The sequence below is a fragment of the Nymphaea colorata genome, chromosome 3 (genome assembly GCF_008831285.2).
Source record: "Nymphaea colorata isolate Beijing-Zhang1983 chromosome 3, ASM883128v2, whole genome shotgun sequence".
In the NCBI taxonomy this organism is placed as follows: Eukaryota; Viridiplantae; Streptophyta; class Magnoliopsida; order Nymphaeales; family Nymphaeaceae; genus Nymphaea; species Nymphaea colorata.
In genome coordinates, this window is record NC_045140.1 from 5,409,853 (window position 1) to 5,427,016 (window position 17,164).

General features: G+C 37.3%; 2 protein-coding genes across 4 annotated transcripts in view; one reads left to right on the top strand and one right to left on the bottom strand.

Annotated features, from left to right (window-relative positions):
- Positions 1 to 2,436: 2,436 nt before the first annotated feature.
- Positions 2,437 to 10,432, bottom strand: LOC116251207 (coatomer subunit epsilon-1-like). Its single transcript, XM_031625330.2, has 7 exons — positions 10,094 to 10,432; positions 9,895 to 9,984; positions 8,109 to 8,260; positions 4,168 to 4,303; positions 3,414 to 3,569; positions 3,213 to 3,292; positions 2,437 to 2,768 (listed from the first exon to the last, which is right to left on the bottom strand). Exons 1-7 carry the CDS (start codon positions 10,253 to 10,255, stop codon positions 2,675 to 2,677), a joined length of 870 nt encoding a protein of 289 aa, XP_031481190.1. The 5' UTR covers positions 10,256 to 10,432; the 3' UTR covers positions 2,437 to 2,674.
- Positions 10,433 to 14,660: 4,228 nt separating this feature from the next.
- Positions 14,661 to 17,164, top strand: part of LOC116250905 (coilin) — a 33,091-nt gene continuing 30,587 nt past the window's right edge. For 2 of the 3 annotated variants that reach the window (XM_031624891.2, XM_031624892.2), the window contains exons 1-3: positions 14,664 to 15,029; positions 15,906 to 15,970; positions 16,250 to 16,519. In XM_031624891.2, coding sequence (XP_031480751.1) covers positions 14,823 to 15,029; positions 15,906 to 15,970; positions 16,250 to 16,519 — 542 coding nt within the window. In that variant the 5' untranslated portion in view covers positions 14,664 to 14,822. Of the gene's footprint in view, positions 15,030 to 15,905; positions 15,971 to 16,249; positions 16,520 to 17,164 lie in introns of all 3 variants that reach the window. The other variant, XR_004171543.2, reaches the window with a different exon arrangement.

Genomic DNA, 17,164 nt, shown 5'->3' on the forward strand with positions numbered 1-17,164 from the left:
CAAGTTTAAAAAAGTTGAGCAGCATTCAGAAATTACTTACAACTATGGTGCTTTCTTATATTATAACTAATTGACAACATGTAATGGGAAAGTTTTTTTTCTCTTTTTTCCCCCTCTTAGGCTCTTACCCCTTATTTTCCTAAAGGTGGGACCCAAAGTCAGACCGCTCTTTTACAGCCAGTGGCGTTGAATCAAGACACTTCTGACCGTACAATAATTGATCCAGATCCGGGTATTTATACCTCTTTGTTTTTTTAATTTTTATTTTCTTATTTTTGAAATTCATTTTTTTTTGTAATTTTATTTGTTTTAGTTTTCAGATTCAAATCTGAACGGATATATGACAGATGATGAGGGTGCAGTAAGGGCTGCAACGTGTTTGATGTCACTACCATTATTATTTTGACTGCCATTACAACTCTAGATCTTGGGAACTTTGGAAGTGAGGAGAAGAGGGGGTGAAATTAATGATCCCCTCACCTAGAGTTTATATAGATTTAAACTTAAAATTGTCAGCTCTAAAGACTTAGTGTTTTTATTATTTACAGATCCCAAATAGGATCTGGTACAAATCCTCAAGAAGTTGGCGCAACCAGATTGACTGTGAGTTGAAATGTCGACTCATTGTATTGCAAATGAGGAGCCATCGATGCGTAAGTTGAAACACGGTAAGGGCAACATCTTCAAACGCAAAAGGTCATGTATTTTAAAGGATCAGGAGTTGAATGAAAGATTGGGTCGTTTTAGGTGGTAAATTAAATCCTGCTCACTAAAAAAAAGAGACTTAAAATAATTTGGTAAGAGATATGATACATTAGTCTTAAAATAATTTGGTTTCAACTTAATAAGTTCTCATGTCTCTTTAACGTGATTCGTTTGTAAGCTTGCTTATAATTGAAAAGAGTGTTACATTTGTTGGCTAGTTATTAATTAACTAATATTAAAGTTTTGTGTTTTTTAGTAATAAAGTGAGACTTGATTTAACAGTCAATAATTGGCTTATGTAACACCGAGTTAAAAAGATTCCTCGCCGGAACTAAAGCTATAAAAACCAGTTCTCGTACCAAATCGCCGGTTAAAAGGTTGAAAATATCATTTTTGACAAAAAAATAAATGAAAAATATAAACAATAGTGCGGAAAAAAAATACAATAAATATTATTTAGCAAATTCTAACAGTTAATACGTGGCACTGGGACAACCACAAAAAAGAAAAATTGCATTTGAGGCTTCTTTTTGACGACTTAGCCTGTCAGGTGTCTGGCTTCTCGGCAGCTTTTGAGCAAAGCAAAAAAGTAAAACTTTTTCTGTAAATGGTAAAAGTGATTGTCATGAAAGATTATTCGAATGTCTACTTGGAGCATACTCCCCAGATCTTCAAAAAATAATAATAAATAAAAGGTAGTTGACAGGAGTCCACCAATTTTGGGACTAGTGGGGGCAAACGGATAGGATCCAGTACAACGAGGGGCGAAGTCACGTCTCGCTTGTGTGGGCAGTTGCCCACACAGTTCCACAAAAGATCAACATTAGCATGTTTGTACAAAGGTGCTTTTCAACATTGGCATCTTTGTACAAGGGTGCCTTTCAAGCATTTAAGTGTCCTTGTCACGGTAAGCTTGGGCATCGGACTGGCCTGACCCGTAATGAATGGGGTTTGAGCTGGCCCAACATCCAAAAACCGGGCGCAGACCTGACCCAAGTCGAAAAACCCGAACCCAAATCCAGTTTGAACTCCAACCCGACCTGCATAGTTAGTTACATAAAATACTAAGATTTGGGGAATATTGGCCACTGACAGATCTATCCAGTTAGATTTTAGCCAACTTAAATGTTATTTGATTAGTTATCTTATAATTGGATTCAAAGACAAAATCTTGAGCTCAATGTATACTCTGGCACGTGCCGACCAAATAAGGCTTGAAAAAGCTGTGACATATGTCTGAGCACCAGGCCGGGCTGCCGCCGGGTATTTGGCGGTATTTGGCCGTACTTGAGCCCGGGAAAAAAGGACCCGGGTCAGCTCGATAATTTATTGGGCCGGCCCAAGTGGGCCCGATAAGTTCCATTCGGGCCCGATAGTTGGTATAATTTTTTTTAGTAGGTTGCGAATCAAACTGCCTGTAATTGGTTGCGAATCAAACTGCCTGTAATTGCTCAAAGTTGAAAAATTAAAGGGGTTGGAACTTGGAAATCTCCACCCACTGGGAAGTCCTGAATTTTGCTCCTCCAAGAAGACGAGCGAGGGCAGACATCCACAGAAAAAAAGAGTTCCACTCTTAAGCAATCGGAGGCCTTTCATGTCATTTTTCCATGATAAGACAAGCTCCATCAAGTAAATCGGCTCAGGGTATGACTGGCGACACCTTAATGTCCAATTCACAGTAACTTTATCAGCAAGCTCCATCAAGTAAATCGAACCCAAGGTCTACCATCGTTGAAAGAAAGAACACTACAAGAAAACTTTCTCTCGTTGTAAAATACAAAGTGTTCACGTTTGATGCTACACTAGTCGGCTATGCATTTCACATGACAGTCATAACAAAACAATGAGCAAACAACAATTTACTGCAAATAAGGAAGGCTAGAGACAATCGACTGTTCTTCGTTAATTTTCTCAAGCGAACATGCTGCTTCAGCCGCAACCTGCAAGACTTTCAATCCCAGAAACTTTATCATGCTACAGACTGAAGAGCCCTGTCAAAATTCTCCTCCGCAGCAGAGGCTCGTTTGACAAGTGTATGATCAGGGTGTGACAACTTTAGTTGGCTGCCAAAGAAGAAAGAAAAAAAAAATAAAGAACAAAACATGAAATAGGTCGTCGACGATTGGAAGTATTTCCATGGAATTATCATTAGCCATCACCAAACTATATACAAGTGATGACGGTGCTTCCCGTTCAGAAGGCTTTTTCGAAGCTTCCTCCAAGGTTCCCTTAATCAAATTCTTCCACACATATCCATGCTTTCTCGGATGATATGACTTTCTTTGAAATTATAGTTTTCAAGAGTTACTTTTGTTCTAACATTTTTCACTGTTGAATATGTTTTGTGTCTTTGTGATTGTCATCGGTTTATGTGTTCAACTTGTTATCCAACATGAAGACCTTATATTCTGCTAGCAAATTACTCTACAATGTCGTCTACAATTGGTACCGAAAAAAGAATGATGCTTTCAGGATAACAATTAGAATGAATTGCAATTTTAGCTCACCTAAGGTATCGTGTTGATGACTTTCCAAGATGCAGACAGCACACAATAAGGTTTGCTAGAGTTTCTGCATCATTGGCATCCTGAATCCACCATAAAATTCATTCAAGATACAGTTGCAAAAATGCTGATTACATAACTGCTCTCTTGTGCAAGAAACACTGATTGGAATAACAACGATGCACAGAAGTATATAAAACGAACCTTGTTCAGAGCTTCAAGTAAAAGTTGCTCAGCCTCAATAAAACGCCCCATGTGCATGCAGCAGACAGCTTTTCCATTCAAGATTAAGCTTGTCACTTGATACTTCTCTGCAAAATCCTGATAGATCAGATACGCCTCCTGTATCTTTGAACCCCCCTGAAGTGCACATAAAGAAATGTCAAAAGTCTGCAGATAAAGGGTTTTAGGTGGGAACCATGTTCTAGATCAATAAATAGGCAACACAAGGAAGAACGCCATATCCAACTAAAACAAGCTAAAGCAGAAGTAGACAACCTACTCTAGTTGGACTTTCAAATTCAAGATCCAATATTATCCATATTTTGGAAGATGGCACAAACTGGTCCAGCTTCCAGGTCAGACATACGTACTGTTGAAAGCACATTGATAAACCCCAAAATTTAAAATAGAATTAGGAATTTAAAATTGAAATATCTTCCTTGAAGAAATAGAACAACTAAATCCAAAAGAGTAGTGGAGTGACAAGATCTGTCCACGAAAAACAGTGGTGCACACATTGGTTCCAGAAATGCCAAGGTACTAACAAATTGGTGCGCTCACATAATTCCAGAAATGCCAAGGTAATAACAAAAAAACAATCTTAGATGATCAAAACTAAGTCAGCGACTCAACAACGTCCTTGTTCAATATCACCAACCTTAGGCTTTAGCCAACACAAAATTAACAGAAAAGCCAACAAATGCACTTGTATTTACAAAGAGCCAAAAGATTTTACCACAGCTAAATTTAGCCATGCACTAGCAAGTTGTGTGAGTGTATGATCCTCATCGATCTGCTGCATAAGCTTTAATTGTTTCTCAGCATGGTCAGACCTATGCAGCTTAAGGTACAATTGAACGTTCAGAGCAAGCCTGTAAAAGAATAGCCTACTTCAAATTGAGGATCACAAATACCTTAGAAATGGACATTGACAGCGTGCAACATCAGAAAAGTATTCTGCAACAATGACTCTAGGCATAGGATATTATCAACACATTCAACCTCCTAATTTTGGAGTTGACAACAAAAATCTGGCTGAGTTGTTATTTTTTACTGATTGAAACAAATTCACCATCAATATATTCAGCCTTTCAATTTCAAAGTGAGCATAACAACGTGTCCACTTAATTGTGCAGACATAATGCCAGTACAAACAAACGCAACTATTGAAAATACAAAATGCTGACCCTGTCCAAAGGAACCAAAACATTGTCTGAAAGACTAATTCAGAATTCAAAGCTTCATATCCAGAAAAATTAAGAGCAGAACCGTTACTATTTTCTAAAATTCAAGCACTAATCAGAAATACATGCCAATGCAGATTTCCAGAATTCATGTAATATGCAATTAGGTAGTGAGTCAGTGACACAAGGAACAGAATAAGAGTGTCCCTACTAATTCAGTGATTTTGACTTTTTTCAAATGACACAATGCAGATTTCTGGGAAATATACTCCTTTGTTATTTTTTTAATGACGCTTTCCCCATTCACTTTACCAATGCAATCAGAAACTCTTGATAGTAGGCAAAAGCTTTGCTCACATGGGATTTCATAATTTTCTACCTGGTAAAGTTTCATTATTTGTTTTTACTAATTAAGCTAACTTAAAAATAAACAAACTATGATTTGTAGTTACATTTATATGCTATCCCCAACTAAAAAGTAAAAACATATTCAGAAGCAAATTCTCATAATAATAACACAAAGATATTGTCACCATGTTCAGAAGCTTACGGATCAATTCCAAAAATGAAATGACCATGTACTTCTGCAAATCAATTGAACGTACTCCATTGTTCTTTTTATTGTCTCCATATCCGTGTGTCACCTAATAAATTTAAATTATACATAATTGGAGACTAACATTCTGGCTTTACATAATCAGTAGTTTCTTGTAAAGCAAACGTTCCACCCCTTATATGTGAAGACTGGAGGGTTGACACTCAATTCAAAGGAAAGGAGAAGAATAGTAAAAGCTGCACTATCACCACAACACAAACTGAATATTATGATGACCTCTGCTGTTAAAGTTGCAAGCACCCAGTCATGCCACGCATGGCGCTCATTACCTAGATTTAGGGGTCTAGGCAGTTAAACTACTTACTACCTAAACCATTGGCTGGGTGTGCTTAGGTGCTTGAAGCGCTGGTATTGTCCTTTGGGGGAAAAACCTAAAGTTCTCACCAAATTCTCCTCCGCCATCGTCCTGTATTAACTTTTTGGCTTTTTGAAATGACTGTTCATCTTCCTCTTCTTTTTCTTTTTCTTTCACTTATTCCTTCTTTTACTCCTTCTTCTTCTTCTTCTTCTTCTTCTCCTCCTCCTCCTCCTGCCATTATCCTGTTTTTTGGTCTTTTCCTTTTTCTTTCTTCTTCTTCAAGTTTTCTCCTTCATCTTCCTTTTTTATGCTACTTCCTATACTTTTTCCTTTATCTACATATATATACATTTTTTTTCCAATTTTCTTCTTCTTCTCTCCATAGTCTCTATGTGACTCTACATGACTGTGCATGTCTATATAGGCGACTGTATGCAAGTTTGTATGTGACTGTACTATTTTAACGACCAACATGTGACTGTCTAACCACGTCTGTGTCCATATTTGTGACTGTGTGTGTGTCCGCTGCCTATATGTGACTATTATCTTAACTATCTTTATATGACAGCATGTTTGTCTTATTGTTGAATATAATTGTGTTATTTTGTTATAAATTGACTTGTGGACTGTTTTTACTGAAAAATGGTTCAATTTGTTTGTTGAATGTAACACTTAGCGTAACACTTTATTAGTTCCTATCTCTTCTCTTTTGTACTGTTTACAGTGCCTGGTCTCGCTTATGGACACCTAGGCTCTACTCAATGCCTAGCCTCCACTTCAACTTTTAACAACATAGATGATGATGCTGATAACAGACCATGAATACTACCACAAAGTCCCCGGCTATGCAATGTAGGTGGAGGTACATGCATTTTTAATATGAAAAGCAAAAACAGTTTAGATAATAAATATAAATTACCCATCACTAGACGTCAGCAAATATGCAAGTTTATCGTCTCATTTGACAACATCAAGCTTGAGTTGATATCAAATTTTATGTGCATAGGTGCAGCTGACTGCTTTGACAAAGATAATGACTGGACTTGGTGTTGACGCAGCATCCACACCTGAACTAGCACCTTGTGCAGGCGCAACAGGGGTTTGGCTACCTTCCTAAGATGTGCACGTTACTACATAGGTTGTTGACTTAGATGAGAAAGGACCTCTTGAAATTGTTAGGGAGATGCTGAATTATATAATTTCAATTATTTTAGACTAGGCTTCAGTAAGTCATGTCTCTTTAGAAAGTATAAAAGTAGTACTTTATAATTTTTTCAGCTTACTTAGTATGATTGTTATTGCATGCAAAAACTTGAAGGTTTGTTAAACTTCTATTTCATTTTTTTGCATGATGTTATCGTCTTTTTGAATTTTCCACATCTTCTTTCTCACAGATTGTCTTTTTCTAATGATCTGTTGTTTGTTCTTGTGTCATATTATATGGTACCATGTCATATGGAAAACCGTATCAGTATATCACTATCACTAATCCCTCTCATAAGGTTTCCATCACCAGTTTCACAAATTGTTTCTAGTGTATTCAATAAAGTGCTTATGACTGTTAACAATTCAACTAAATTGTCACTCAGTTGCTAGTAAGATAAAAATCCATTTACAAAATATATTAGGTTTTTATGACGGTAACAATTAAAAAAAAAATAATTGATGCACAAAACAAGTCAAAGACTATGATCAATTGTCTTCACATAATTAAAATAGTTAAACTGCATAAAGCTGACAACACATTGGCATAATGATTCTATGACCGTGGAATTTTAGCTAGTTACCTGCTTCACTTAACAATTATGACTGCCTTTTCTCAACAATCAACATGATCAAAACACATTTCTTATGGCACAATGTCAAAGATGATAAAAGAAGAGGATGCGGAAAATATCAGAAAGAAAACATATGAAAACAATTTCAAGTTTCTAGACCACATCAATAGTTAAAACACTTGTAAGGGAAGGAGGCTATGACACCTGGGATTATGGAGGAACTGAAGAAGGCAACTATGATGAAAAATGAGCAAATAACTATCCAGAAAGTTAAAATTTTCCCCTCCAAAAAAACATGCATATATTGTGCACTAAGTATTCTGGATAATATGCATAACACCACGGAAGAATCCTACGTTAATTAGGAGCAAAAATTGAGTTATTGTGTCCCTTTTCTATATGTGGTTTCAGTTGCAATTAATACCATTCAAATGGATAGTCTTAAACATAAAGAATGTTCACCAGAAGTTCTAATTTCTAAATGCACAATGTGTTATTGAACTGAGAAAGCTAAGCTTTTAAAAACTACACAGGCAGCGGATGCAAACATTAAACCAAAAGGTCAACTAAAAAAATAACGTCTTATGAAAGCTCTTCTACTGGTTTCCAATGAAGAGGACATTTTTTTAATCAATCTTGTTATATAGTAGAAATAAGCCATCATTGTTAAAAAAAAATATCGCTAGAATAATTCGGTTTTGAAACATAATATTGGTTAGGTTGGCAAAAATAGTAACTGGTGAATAATGGGTCACTTTACACAAAAAAAGAAAATATGAAAGAGAAAAATGATGACAGTACAAGTCCATGGTGCCTCCAGAGTGGGTATGCTTCAAGGCTTCATTGTAGTCTTGCTCATGCATATAAATAATCCCAGCAACCAATCGCAGAACAGGATTGTTTCCTATGGCAGAATCATCTAGCCACTCACGAAGGCTTGAAATTGCACTTTCCTGCAGGTGGTGAAACCATATTGTAAAAATCAAGAAGCTGAAAGCTCAAAAAGGAGCAAAAAATTTCAAACCCAAGAGATGGAATTGAATCAAAGTACTATTGATGTGGTTCACATAATTGGAATGTCATAACTATATAGTCTAGGAATTCAATTTTCCACTGATGCCCATTGAGTTGGGAAATCCCATAAGACACTTGCCAGTTGGCCCCAATATCCTTTTTCTGGAAATATTGGATTCATGGATCAGGGTGCGCAAAATGCCCATCCTGACTCATGCTTGACTCTCTAACTGACCCCAAACACTCTCAAGCCTGCTTTTATTGTCTGTTTCAGTTGAGGTAGGAGAAGACTAGACGATTCCTGCCACTTTAGCATTTTTATAAGAGTGCTGAAAGGCAGAAGAGAAATTACGCAAATGGTGTCAAACCCATGAAAATGGGTTCCCTTCTGCTACCTGAAAGTTGAAACAAATGAGGCCTTAGACAAATCAAGTCAGTGGGAATACATGATATACTTAGACCACATAATTTCCGACTGCATATTTAACTTATGCTGCTAGCTTGAAAAATGGTTCTCAAGTTTCCGAGTGGCCTTCCAATCAGATGATTAGAACTAAATCTGTCAAAAGATTGTGCCAAAATCAGGTGAAAACAAAAGCTCATTGAACCAGTTCCTCATTCACCTACATCCACAAATCAAATTTGCCTCAAAGTAGAACAATGATTTCCTTTGAACATGCCAATAGGGACCTGACAGTGGCATGCCTCTGAGGACAGCAACTAATTGTATTCTACAAGCATTATTGTTTTTGTCGTTTCATTCAGATAATATTTAATATTTAAAAAAATCCTATCCGTACCATAATAAACATGTTTTCATCTTGGTGGGTTTAATGGATCCTAAATGACTTTCTCATGCTTATCTCTCCTATCTTCAAATCCCATAGTTCATTTTTTTAGTAAATTAAAAGTCGGCGAACTTATGTCATAACCACAGATTCCTCCTCGATGTCAAAACATTTACAATCAGAAATTCAGAACATTTCAAGGAAAAATGAATCTTACAAAGCATGAATGCAATATCTAATAACCTCCATCAAGGGGCATGATTGTGGATTGCATGTACCAACAGAAATGATAGTGGATTACGTGGCATTAACATAAAGGGCCATCAACAGGAAGAATCTTCTTTGTTGCTATCAGAAACTCAGCATCCAGAAAAACCCAGATGCATGGCTTTAAGTTAAAGAAAAATCTATATATTACCAAAGGAGTTGTCGCAAATTCTTCGGAAACCTTGAAAAACAGAAAAACCTTAAAAAATTGGAACTGAACTGCTAGTCATAAAAGAAGACGAAATGTTAGTTACAAAAACTTCACCAAAACAGCACCCCATCCACTTCAGTCACAGTCTCCTGATTTGACATGTCATTTCAAGCACATCTTGAAAGAGAAATAATCTGATTTAAACAACTTAAGAAACCAAAAGCAAAACCAGAGAATGGTGTGCACGGTTTGATTTCCAGCCAACCATAACAGAGGACCAAAAAGGACCGCATGCTACAAGCTTATTAGATTCGGAACGCATCAAAGCCAAAAACTTCCTAAACGTCGTAGATCCAATGAACAATACCTTGTGCTGCGGACCAGACAGATAAAGCGCCAAGAGTTTCACCGCCTGAAGCGCAGTTGGAGCAGACTCGTCGATCTCGTCGGTAACCAACTGCAAATTAAGAGCACAATCGGAGACGAAGAAAAACGATTCAAAAAAAAAAAAAGAAGAAGGGCCAGATCCCGGCGGCAAGCAAAGAGGCCAAGGCCGATCCACGAACCCGAAGTTTGCCTTGAGCAATGTAGGATCTGTAGACGATGCAATCCCTCTCGATGGATTCCTCCTCAGAGAGTCCCCGTAGGTCGCTATTGTTGATTGCCGCTTGGTATGCCCCAAGATAGAAGTTGTTCCTCAAGGAGAAGAGATTGTCCGGACTCGTCATCTCCGCGGAAACGACGATGGCGACGAAGGTACTTTAAGAACTCGGCCGGGATTAAGGAGCAGCAGACAGCCGGATTTTACTCCGGCGAGTCGATCGGAAGTGGAACGGAGATCAATTCCAACTCACCAGCCGACCAAGCAGCGAAAAAATGAGCGGCACCAAGAAGTGAACGGAAAAAACGCTGGGCGGAGTAAATCTTCGCCCTTGGTTGTTGAGGAAATTACCGATACATAAACAAGCGTTGCCTGAATCGTATCGTTCCTAACGACACCGAAACGATATCGAATCGGATTATTTAAAATTGTCGAGTTTTTTCCGGATGACCCTTCTCCTTTTAGCTTTTCTCTCAAAAGTATGTTCCTCCTTCTTTCTATTTCATATTTATTTTATGTGAGACGCATTATCCTCTTCATTTTATCCTTTTCAAGGGAAAAGATCCCTAGCTTCAAGGGGCATAGCGTAGCTGGTCGAGTTAGGGGCTTGTATTAAGGCAAGTCTCTAGTTCGATTCCCGTGGGCGCTATGTTCATGTGTCTTAAGGCGGTAGGGCGCAGCACCCAAGCTAAAGGGTGCACCGTTGCTATTGCCGACACCGACGCAGCCCAGGACTCCGGAGGCAGGGGAAATGGAGGGGCCTTCGGTCCTTTTTCGAGCGGTGGGTTTAATACCTCTTGCTCACCCGAAAAAGGGGAAAGATCCCTACAAGCAAGACAAATGCACTCAAAGTCTTATTTTTTTGCTAAAAGAAAAGTCGCTAAAAGAACATTTGATTATTGCGAAATTAAAATCTATGGATTTGATGTGAATTTGACATGACATGTTTTGCCAATGTGGTCAAAAGTCCATACTAAAATTCATGGTTCATCAAACTAAGGATCTGAAGTCAGGCCTAAGATCCATACTTAAGAATTTTATTCTACTTCTTTGCATTGAAAAAAAAGTTGGATTTGAAATCAAAGGAGGGAAGGTCTGATCTTAAATCCACAGTTTTTAAATTATGATGATCTTAAATTTAAGACTACCAAACACCTCTTAAGATTTTGGAAATATAGTCAACATGAAATATGGCATAGTTGCAGAGCTCTTGTTCACTAGAGGAGGTTAGACAACAAATTTATGATAGACAACCATCCAACAGTGCCTTTGTTCAGTTAGCCTCTAAATATTGTCATCATAAAAATTATATACCCCTTATACTAACTCTTAGACATCTTAGGGGAATCACATGAGGCATATATTAGATGTTCCTTTATCATTTATCTACTTCATGTTCCATCAAATTGATTATGTAGCTGCCACATAACATTTCATTTCATTGCATAGATCATAAGTTTGATGAATGCATAACATTCCACAACTGGTATGAGACAAGTAATAAAAGAGTGCTAATCAACCAAGAATTGGACATACTAAAGTTAATCAAGTGATACAAAAGCAAAATGTTAAGTACCACACTCTAATAATGCTACCAAGACTATAATTCTCATATTACTGCAGCAAAAAATTGACACATGAGAAAAAAAAAGGATGTGATACCATCTTACTATGCATCTCTACCTAAAAGAGGAAAAGTATGATGTAATCTCTCTACTTCTATCATCTACTTCAAAAAAATTAGAGGAGAAACATATCATAATGTAATTGGTGCTCACACTACATATATCTCCACGCATGTTGGAGGAGCATCAATCACAACCCAGAGATAATAGATTCTCATTAGAAAACTCTGAACATATGGAGAACCTTTTTTGATAGAAAAAAAAAATCCAGATGTTTATTTTCTTCCTTATTATAATCATCAAAAGTACTCTAAATGCCCAAACAAAAGACAATAAAAAATAAAAGATATTGCATATTACATCAAAATACTCCCCACCTTTAACTCCTTTTGTAGAATACTCATTTATTCCTGAAGCTGAAGGGAAGATTTTGTATTTAACATAGAAGTTAGTCAGATGTTCGAATTAAATCGACGTGTTTTTTACTATTAATATTCACACACTTTTCAATATATCAATTTCCACACATGCACATACTTGTTCTCTTCATTGATACCCAACTTTAATCCATATTTGTAGTGTACTTTGGAGGTCATGTGGCATCATAGATACTATAAGAGTGTTCCACAAATCTGTCTCGATAATGGAACATATTCCTGAAACACTGTAATTAGTATCCCACGAACATGCCATGGGACACTTTTATGGAATGTTCCTTATGTCAAAAGACCTATTGATAAACAACAACAACAAACAACAGCCATCTTATTTCATTTATTATTTATTTATATTCGTTAACTTAGATTGACAACAATAAGTTAAGTAACAGCCAACACAAAGAATTACAAAAAACAAAATAAACAAATCACTCGTTGAAAAGAGGGACAACAGTCTTTGACTACATATGTGACACCAACTACATATGCTCATGTGATAATTTCAATATACTTAGAATACATACGTAGCATACCATAATATAGAGATACACACAATGAAAATAGTTGGTTCGTAATGCATAGACACTTATTCACTATTTTGTCTTTGTTGTTGTATGTGCAATATCTAGTTCGGGTGAACGAGAGGTATTAATCCCACTATTCGAAAAAGGCTCAAAAGTTCCCCCCATTCCCCTTGCGTTCGGAATTCTGAGCTGCGTCGGTATCAATGATAGTAATGGTGCACCCTTCAACTTGGATGTCGCGCCTTACCACCTTAAGACACAAAAACACAGTGCCCATGGGAATCGCACTAGAGACTGACTTTATACAGGCCACTGACTCGACCAGCTACGCTTATTTTTTATTTTTTCTTTAATTTTCTTAAATGACATTGTGGTACTTTACAACCCCCCTTTTTTTTCCCGAATGTGCCCTCTAACCTGCATAGTGGTCTTATGCATTGCAATTAATCAATCGTAGATAAGAGCAATGGTGGAGCCACTTGTTGGCTGGTGTGGGCAATTGCCCACATCAGCCCAACAAAAATCTTATCATAGCATCCCATAATTACATTGTCATGACTTAAAAAATTACATGTTATGACCATACCAAACTTGTGTCACAAACTCAAGAAGTGTCCGTTAGCGAAAAATCTTCCCTCCGCCACTGGATAAGAGACAAACAATATTGACTCAACCATTTGAGAAGTATGAAAAGAATTTTTTCTTGTAATTATAATGTACTTCAAAATTGTCAAACACTATGTACAATAATGTAACTCACACATGACACAATCAAAACTCTACTACTTATCTCATGTTGACAACACATGTGTTGTTGTAATTGCCTTGAAACATGATGAAAATGAGCTTCATGCAAGCATGATGCTTGCTTGCTATAATGTTGTTTCAACATTGTTGAGGCATCAAATTTCCACTTTAACTTTGCCTAGGCCTTCGGCACCCCCATGTATATTCTAAAATGTTTTCTAAAGGTTTTCAACTTGAATTGACTAATTTACCTGAAAAATGCATCAGCCTGTTTAGCATAAGCCCAATAACACTAAAAGGATACCATATATCATACAACTAATTACTAAGGTTATCTTAAATTCTTTATTACCAGTTTTGGCCCCATTTCATAGTAAAACCTAGGAACACCCTAGAGCCATTCTATTGGATCTAATTCTGTTTGTTTGAGCAAAACCTAACCACTATACATAAAACCCTTACTTCAGTTCCATTGGGCCAAACAACTTTGTTTTTTAGGAAACGAACTCAGTTTAAACTATTGACGGAGATCATAATTCTTCAAAGAAACTGACCTGCAAACTGCAAAATGGTACGTTGATAAGCTAGGTGCTAATTGACAAATATACTATTCAAATGAGTGGTAGCGTACTGGGCGGTAAGGTGGTCCGACTTTTTTAGAGACTTAGGTAGGGACAGAGCCATGAGTTTTTTCAAGAGCGAGCCAAATAGTTCAACCTCGTGATTCAGATAGGACCAAACTGAATTCAAATCCAAACAATACATGACGCAACTATTTTTTTTTTTTAATTTTTTCAATGCATTTTTCTTTTTCAATTGGTTGGGATAGGCCTAAGTGGTCCTCTCTCTTCCTCCGTCCCTGGACTCAAGTTACTCAACTTTGTGTCTTAAGTAACCACTGTTACGTTCTAATGAATTTTGCTTTTGGATTATATAAAAAATGTGAAAACTTATGTGAAACCTAGGAATATAAAAAATGTGAAAACTTATGTGAAACGTAGGAATATAAAAAATGTGAAAACTTATGTGAAACCTAGGGATGCGCACAAGGGCGAGTTGCCTCTTTTAAAAGGGGCAATGTGTAAGAAACCACTCGCCGAGTTGCCTCTTTAAAAGGAGCAATGTGTAATAAACCACTCGCCCCCCAAAAAAAAAAAAACAGAAAAGAAGAAAAATGACAAATATACGGAGATCACGTTGTAATAACACTAAATGAGCCACCGCCGGCGGTGCTTTTGTCAGGCGTATAAACCCCCAGTGGCGAAGGCGCGCCACCTCCTGGCGGGAAGCGGATGAAGTAGGGTTTTAGCTCGCGGTGGACCGTCGCCGTCGCCGCCGCAAGTGAGTTCTGGGCGAAGGCAATGGAGATGGAAGGGCCTTTTGAGAAGGCAACGAGAGTGAGACTGGTGTTCAAGGGCGGTTTACTGAACAAGTCGCAGAGGTCGGTAGGGCTGAGGCGTTGTTGGTTGCGACTGAATTCTAGCATCGCCACCATCTCTGACCTCTCCCTTCACATCCTCCGTTCGTTCAACCTGGAAAATATCTGCCCCAACGGGGTCACCCTTTCGGTAACCGCATAGTGTTGCGCCCGCATCGTCTCTATTCTTTATATGTTCCGCGTGTCTATGGGTTTGATTACATTATCGTCTACATCGTTGAGGGTGTTAGCTTTCCATCATCTCCATCCAAATGAGAAACATGTAACGACCATTATTTCAATTGGTTGTATTCAAGTTATGGGGATGCGCCTACCGTCTTTAGAAGACTTGTTCTAGTGCATTTTGTTTTGCTGCGAATGGTTTATTTTTCTGATATGGGCGAGCGTGTTTATGAAGGTTTAAATTCTTTTTCTGGGAGTGATTAGGAAGGGAGGGAGTTGCTAGCTCGTTGTTGTTGATATGAGACCATTAGATGATATTTTCTTTTTACTGCCATTAATTACAATGTTCCATGGTCGTACAACTAGGCAATCAGCTGTTGGTTTGTAATTGCTTGCCTTATCTTTGTTCTGTATGCATGACTTCTCGTTTCATGTGCCTACATATGTAACTTTTAGTCCATGGACAGCACCTTGCTGGCTTGCTCTCACATGTGCACCCATAAAAGTATACGGAGTTTCCTTAAATGCGGCAATGCTACTTTGAGTCTGTTGTGAATTTATATTAATCCGATTGACGTAAGTTTAGTTGATTAGTATGGTTTCAGAACTCTTTGCGTATGTGTTGTCATGTCTTTCTGAAGATATGAATGTGCATGGGTAATTGAACATGTTTTTTGTGCTGTTGGTACTTCCCTTTTGCTTTCTTGAGGCGCTATCTTGATTTAATTCATGGCACATTGATGCATATTCCTTGTATTAATTGTTAGTGCTAATACTATTTATTATTGATTTTGAACCACTTTCTTATTTTTTCGTACTTGAAATATGACTATTCCGATTGCAGGTGGAGGGTTTTGTATTGCCTTTCTTTGAATCAATTTGCATACTGAGGGACAGTGACATAATCAGGTTGGTTTCTCTTTGTGAACATTTTGTATCTCATTACAAACTTATGACTGTTTGAGTGTTTGTAAGTTCTATTCCCGTGTTTGCTTGTTAAGATTATTTGAATTCGAATTTTCACTGATTATAAGTATTTATACTTTTAGAGTTAAACAAATGACACATAGTTCGGATTTGTGAATGCAGATCTTAATAATGTACATTTTGGTAGATGTTTTTGTTACTAGTGTTTCAATAGATAACATCTATTTATTTTCAGGTTTTCCTTTTTCTTCCCTTTGTCAGGGTGAGCAGGAAAGATTATCTTTCTGTGGAGATTGTGAAAGGTCAAAATGAAATAAAGAATATTGAGGATACACACATTCTTCAAAGGCAGCCTTTGCTTTCTGGGGTAAAACTTTTGGCATACGACAAATTTGAGAAGGAAGCTGGTGGTTATCAAAGTGAATATGAAAGTGAATCGGAACATGATGGGAATGCCTTGCACTCCGAAAAGCCAGTATTAGATCTAACTGCAAAAAAAAGGAAACTCTCAAATGCAGACCAAGGATCAAGGTACTTTGTCTTCTTTCTTGTACTTTCCTGTTTCCACAAACTCTATATAAAAGTTCTGCATTATGCAGACTCTTAAGTAACAACCATTTTCATGTTTAGAATAAACTGTCAAATGAGTTTTATCTAGCGAGTTTTTTTTTTTCCTACCAGCCTCATGCAGTCTTGCTTCTTGAACCAAGTATCGTTACTGGTTTAAACTTATATTTAACATATGATGGAAGTGTAAAAGGAACTCCAATTTTTTCATCTTAAACCCCTTATGCGATGCATTGGAGAACTAAAGGAAGAGGTGTTGAGTCATAAGCTTATCTTGATCAAAATGCTGTAGGCGATTAAGATTATTGTTCTTTTCCGGTTCTATTGGGATTAAATCCTGGGTCAAGGAAATATTTTCATTACGGTCACCATCTTATCAATCTAGTATTGTTTTTTGTTCACTTTATTTTCTTGATCATTGTGTCCTAAAAATTTTGTCCTACATTAGGGTCTGGTGCAAGTGAGATGCCCTATATTTTGTTTTGAACTACTCATTGTGTGTTTCTATTGCATTGCAGTCCATGGAAAAGGTTTTGTGCTATACCATTGTCTCGGGTAGAAGCCCCCCATTTCCTCTTCTCCTTATTCAAAACCATGAATTTTGTTTTA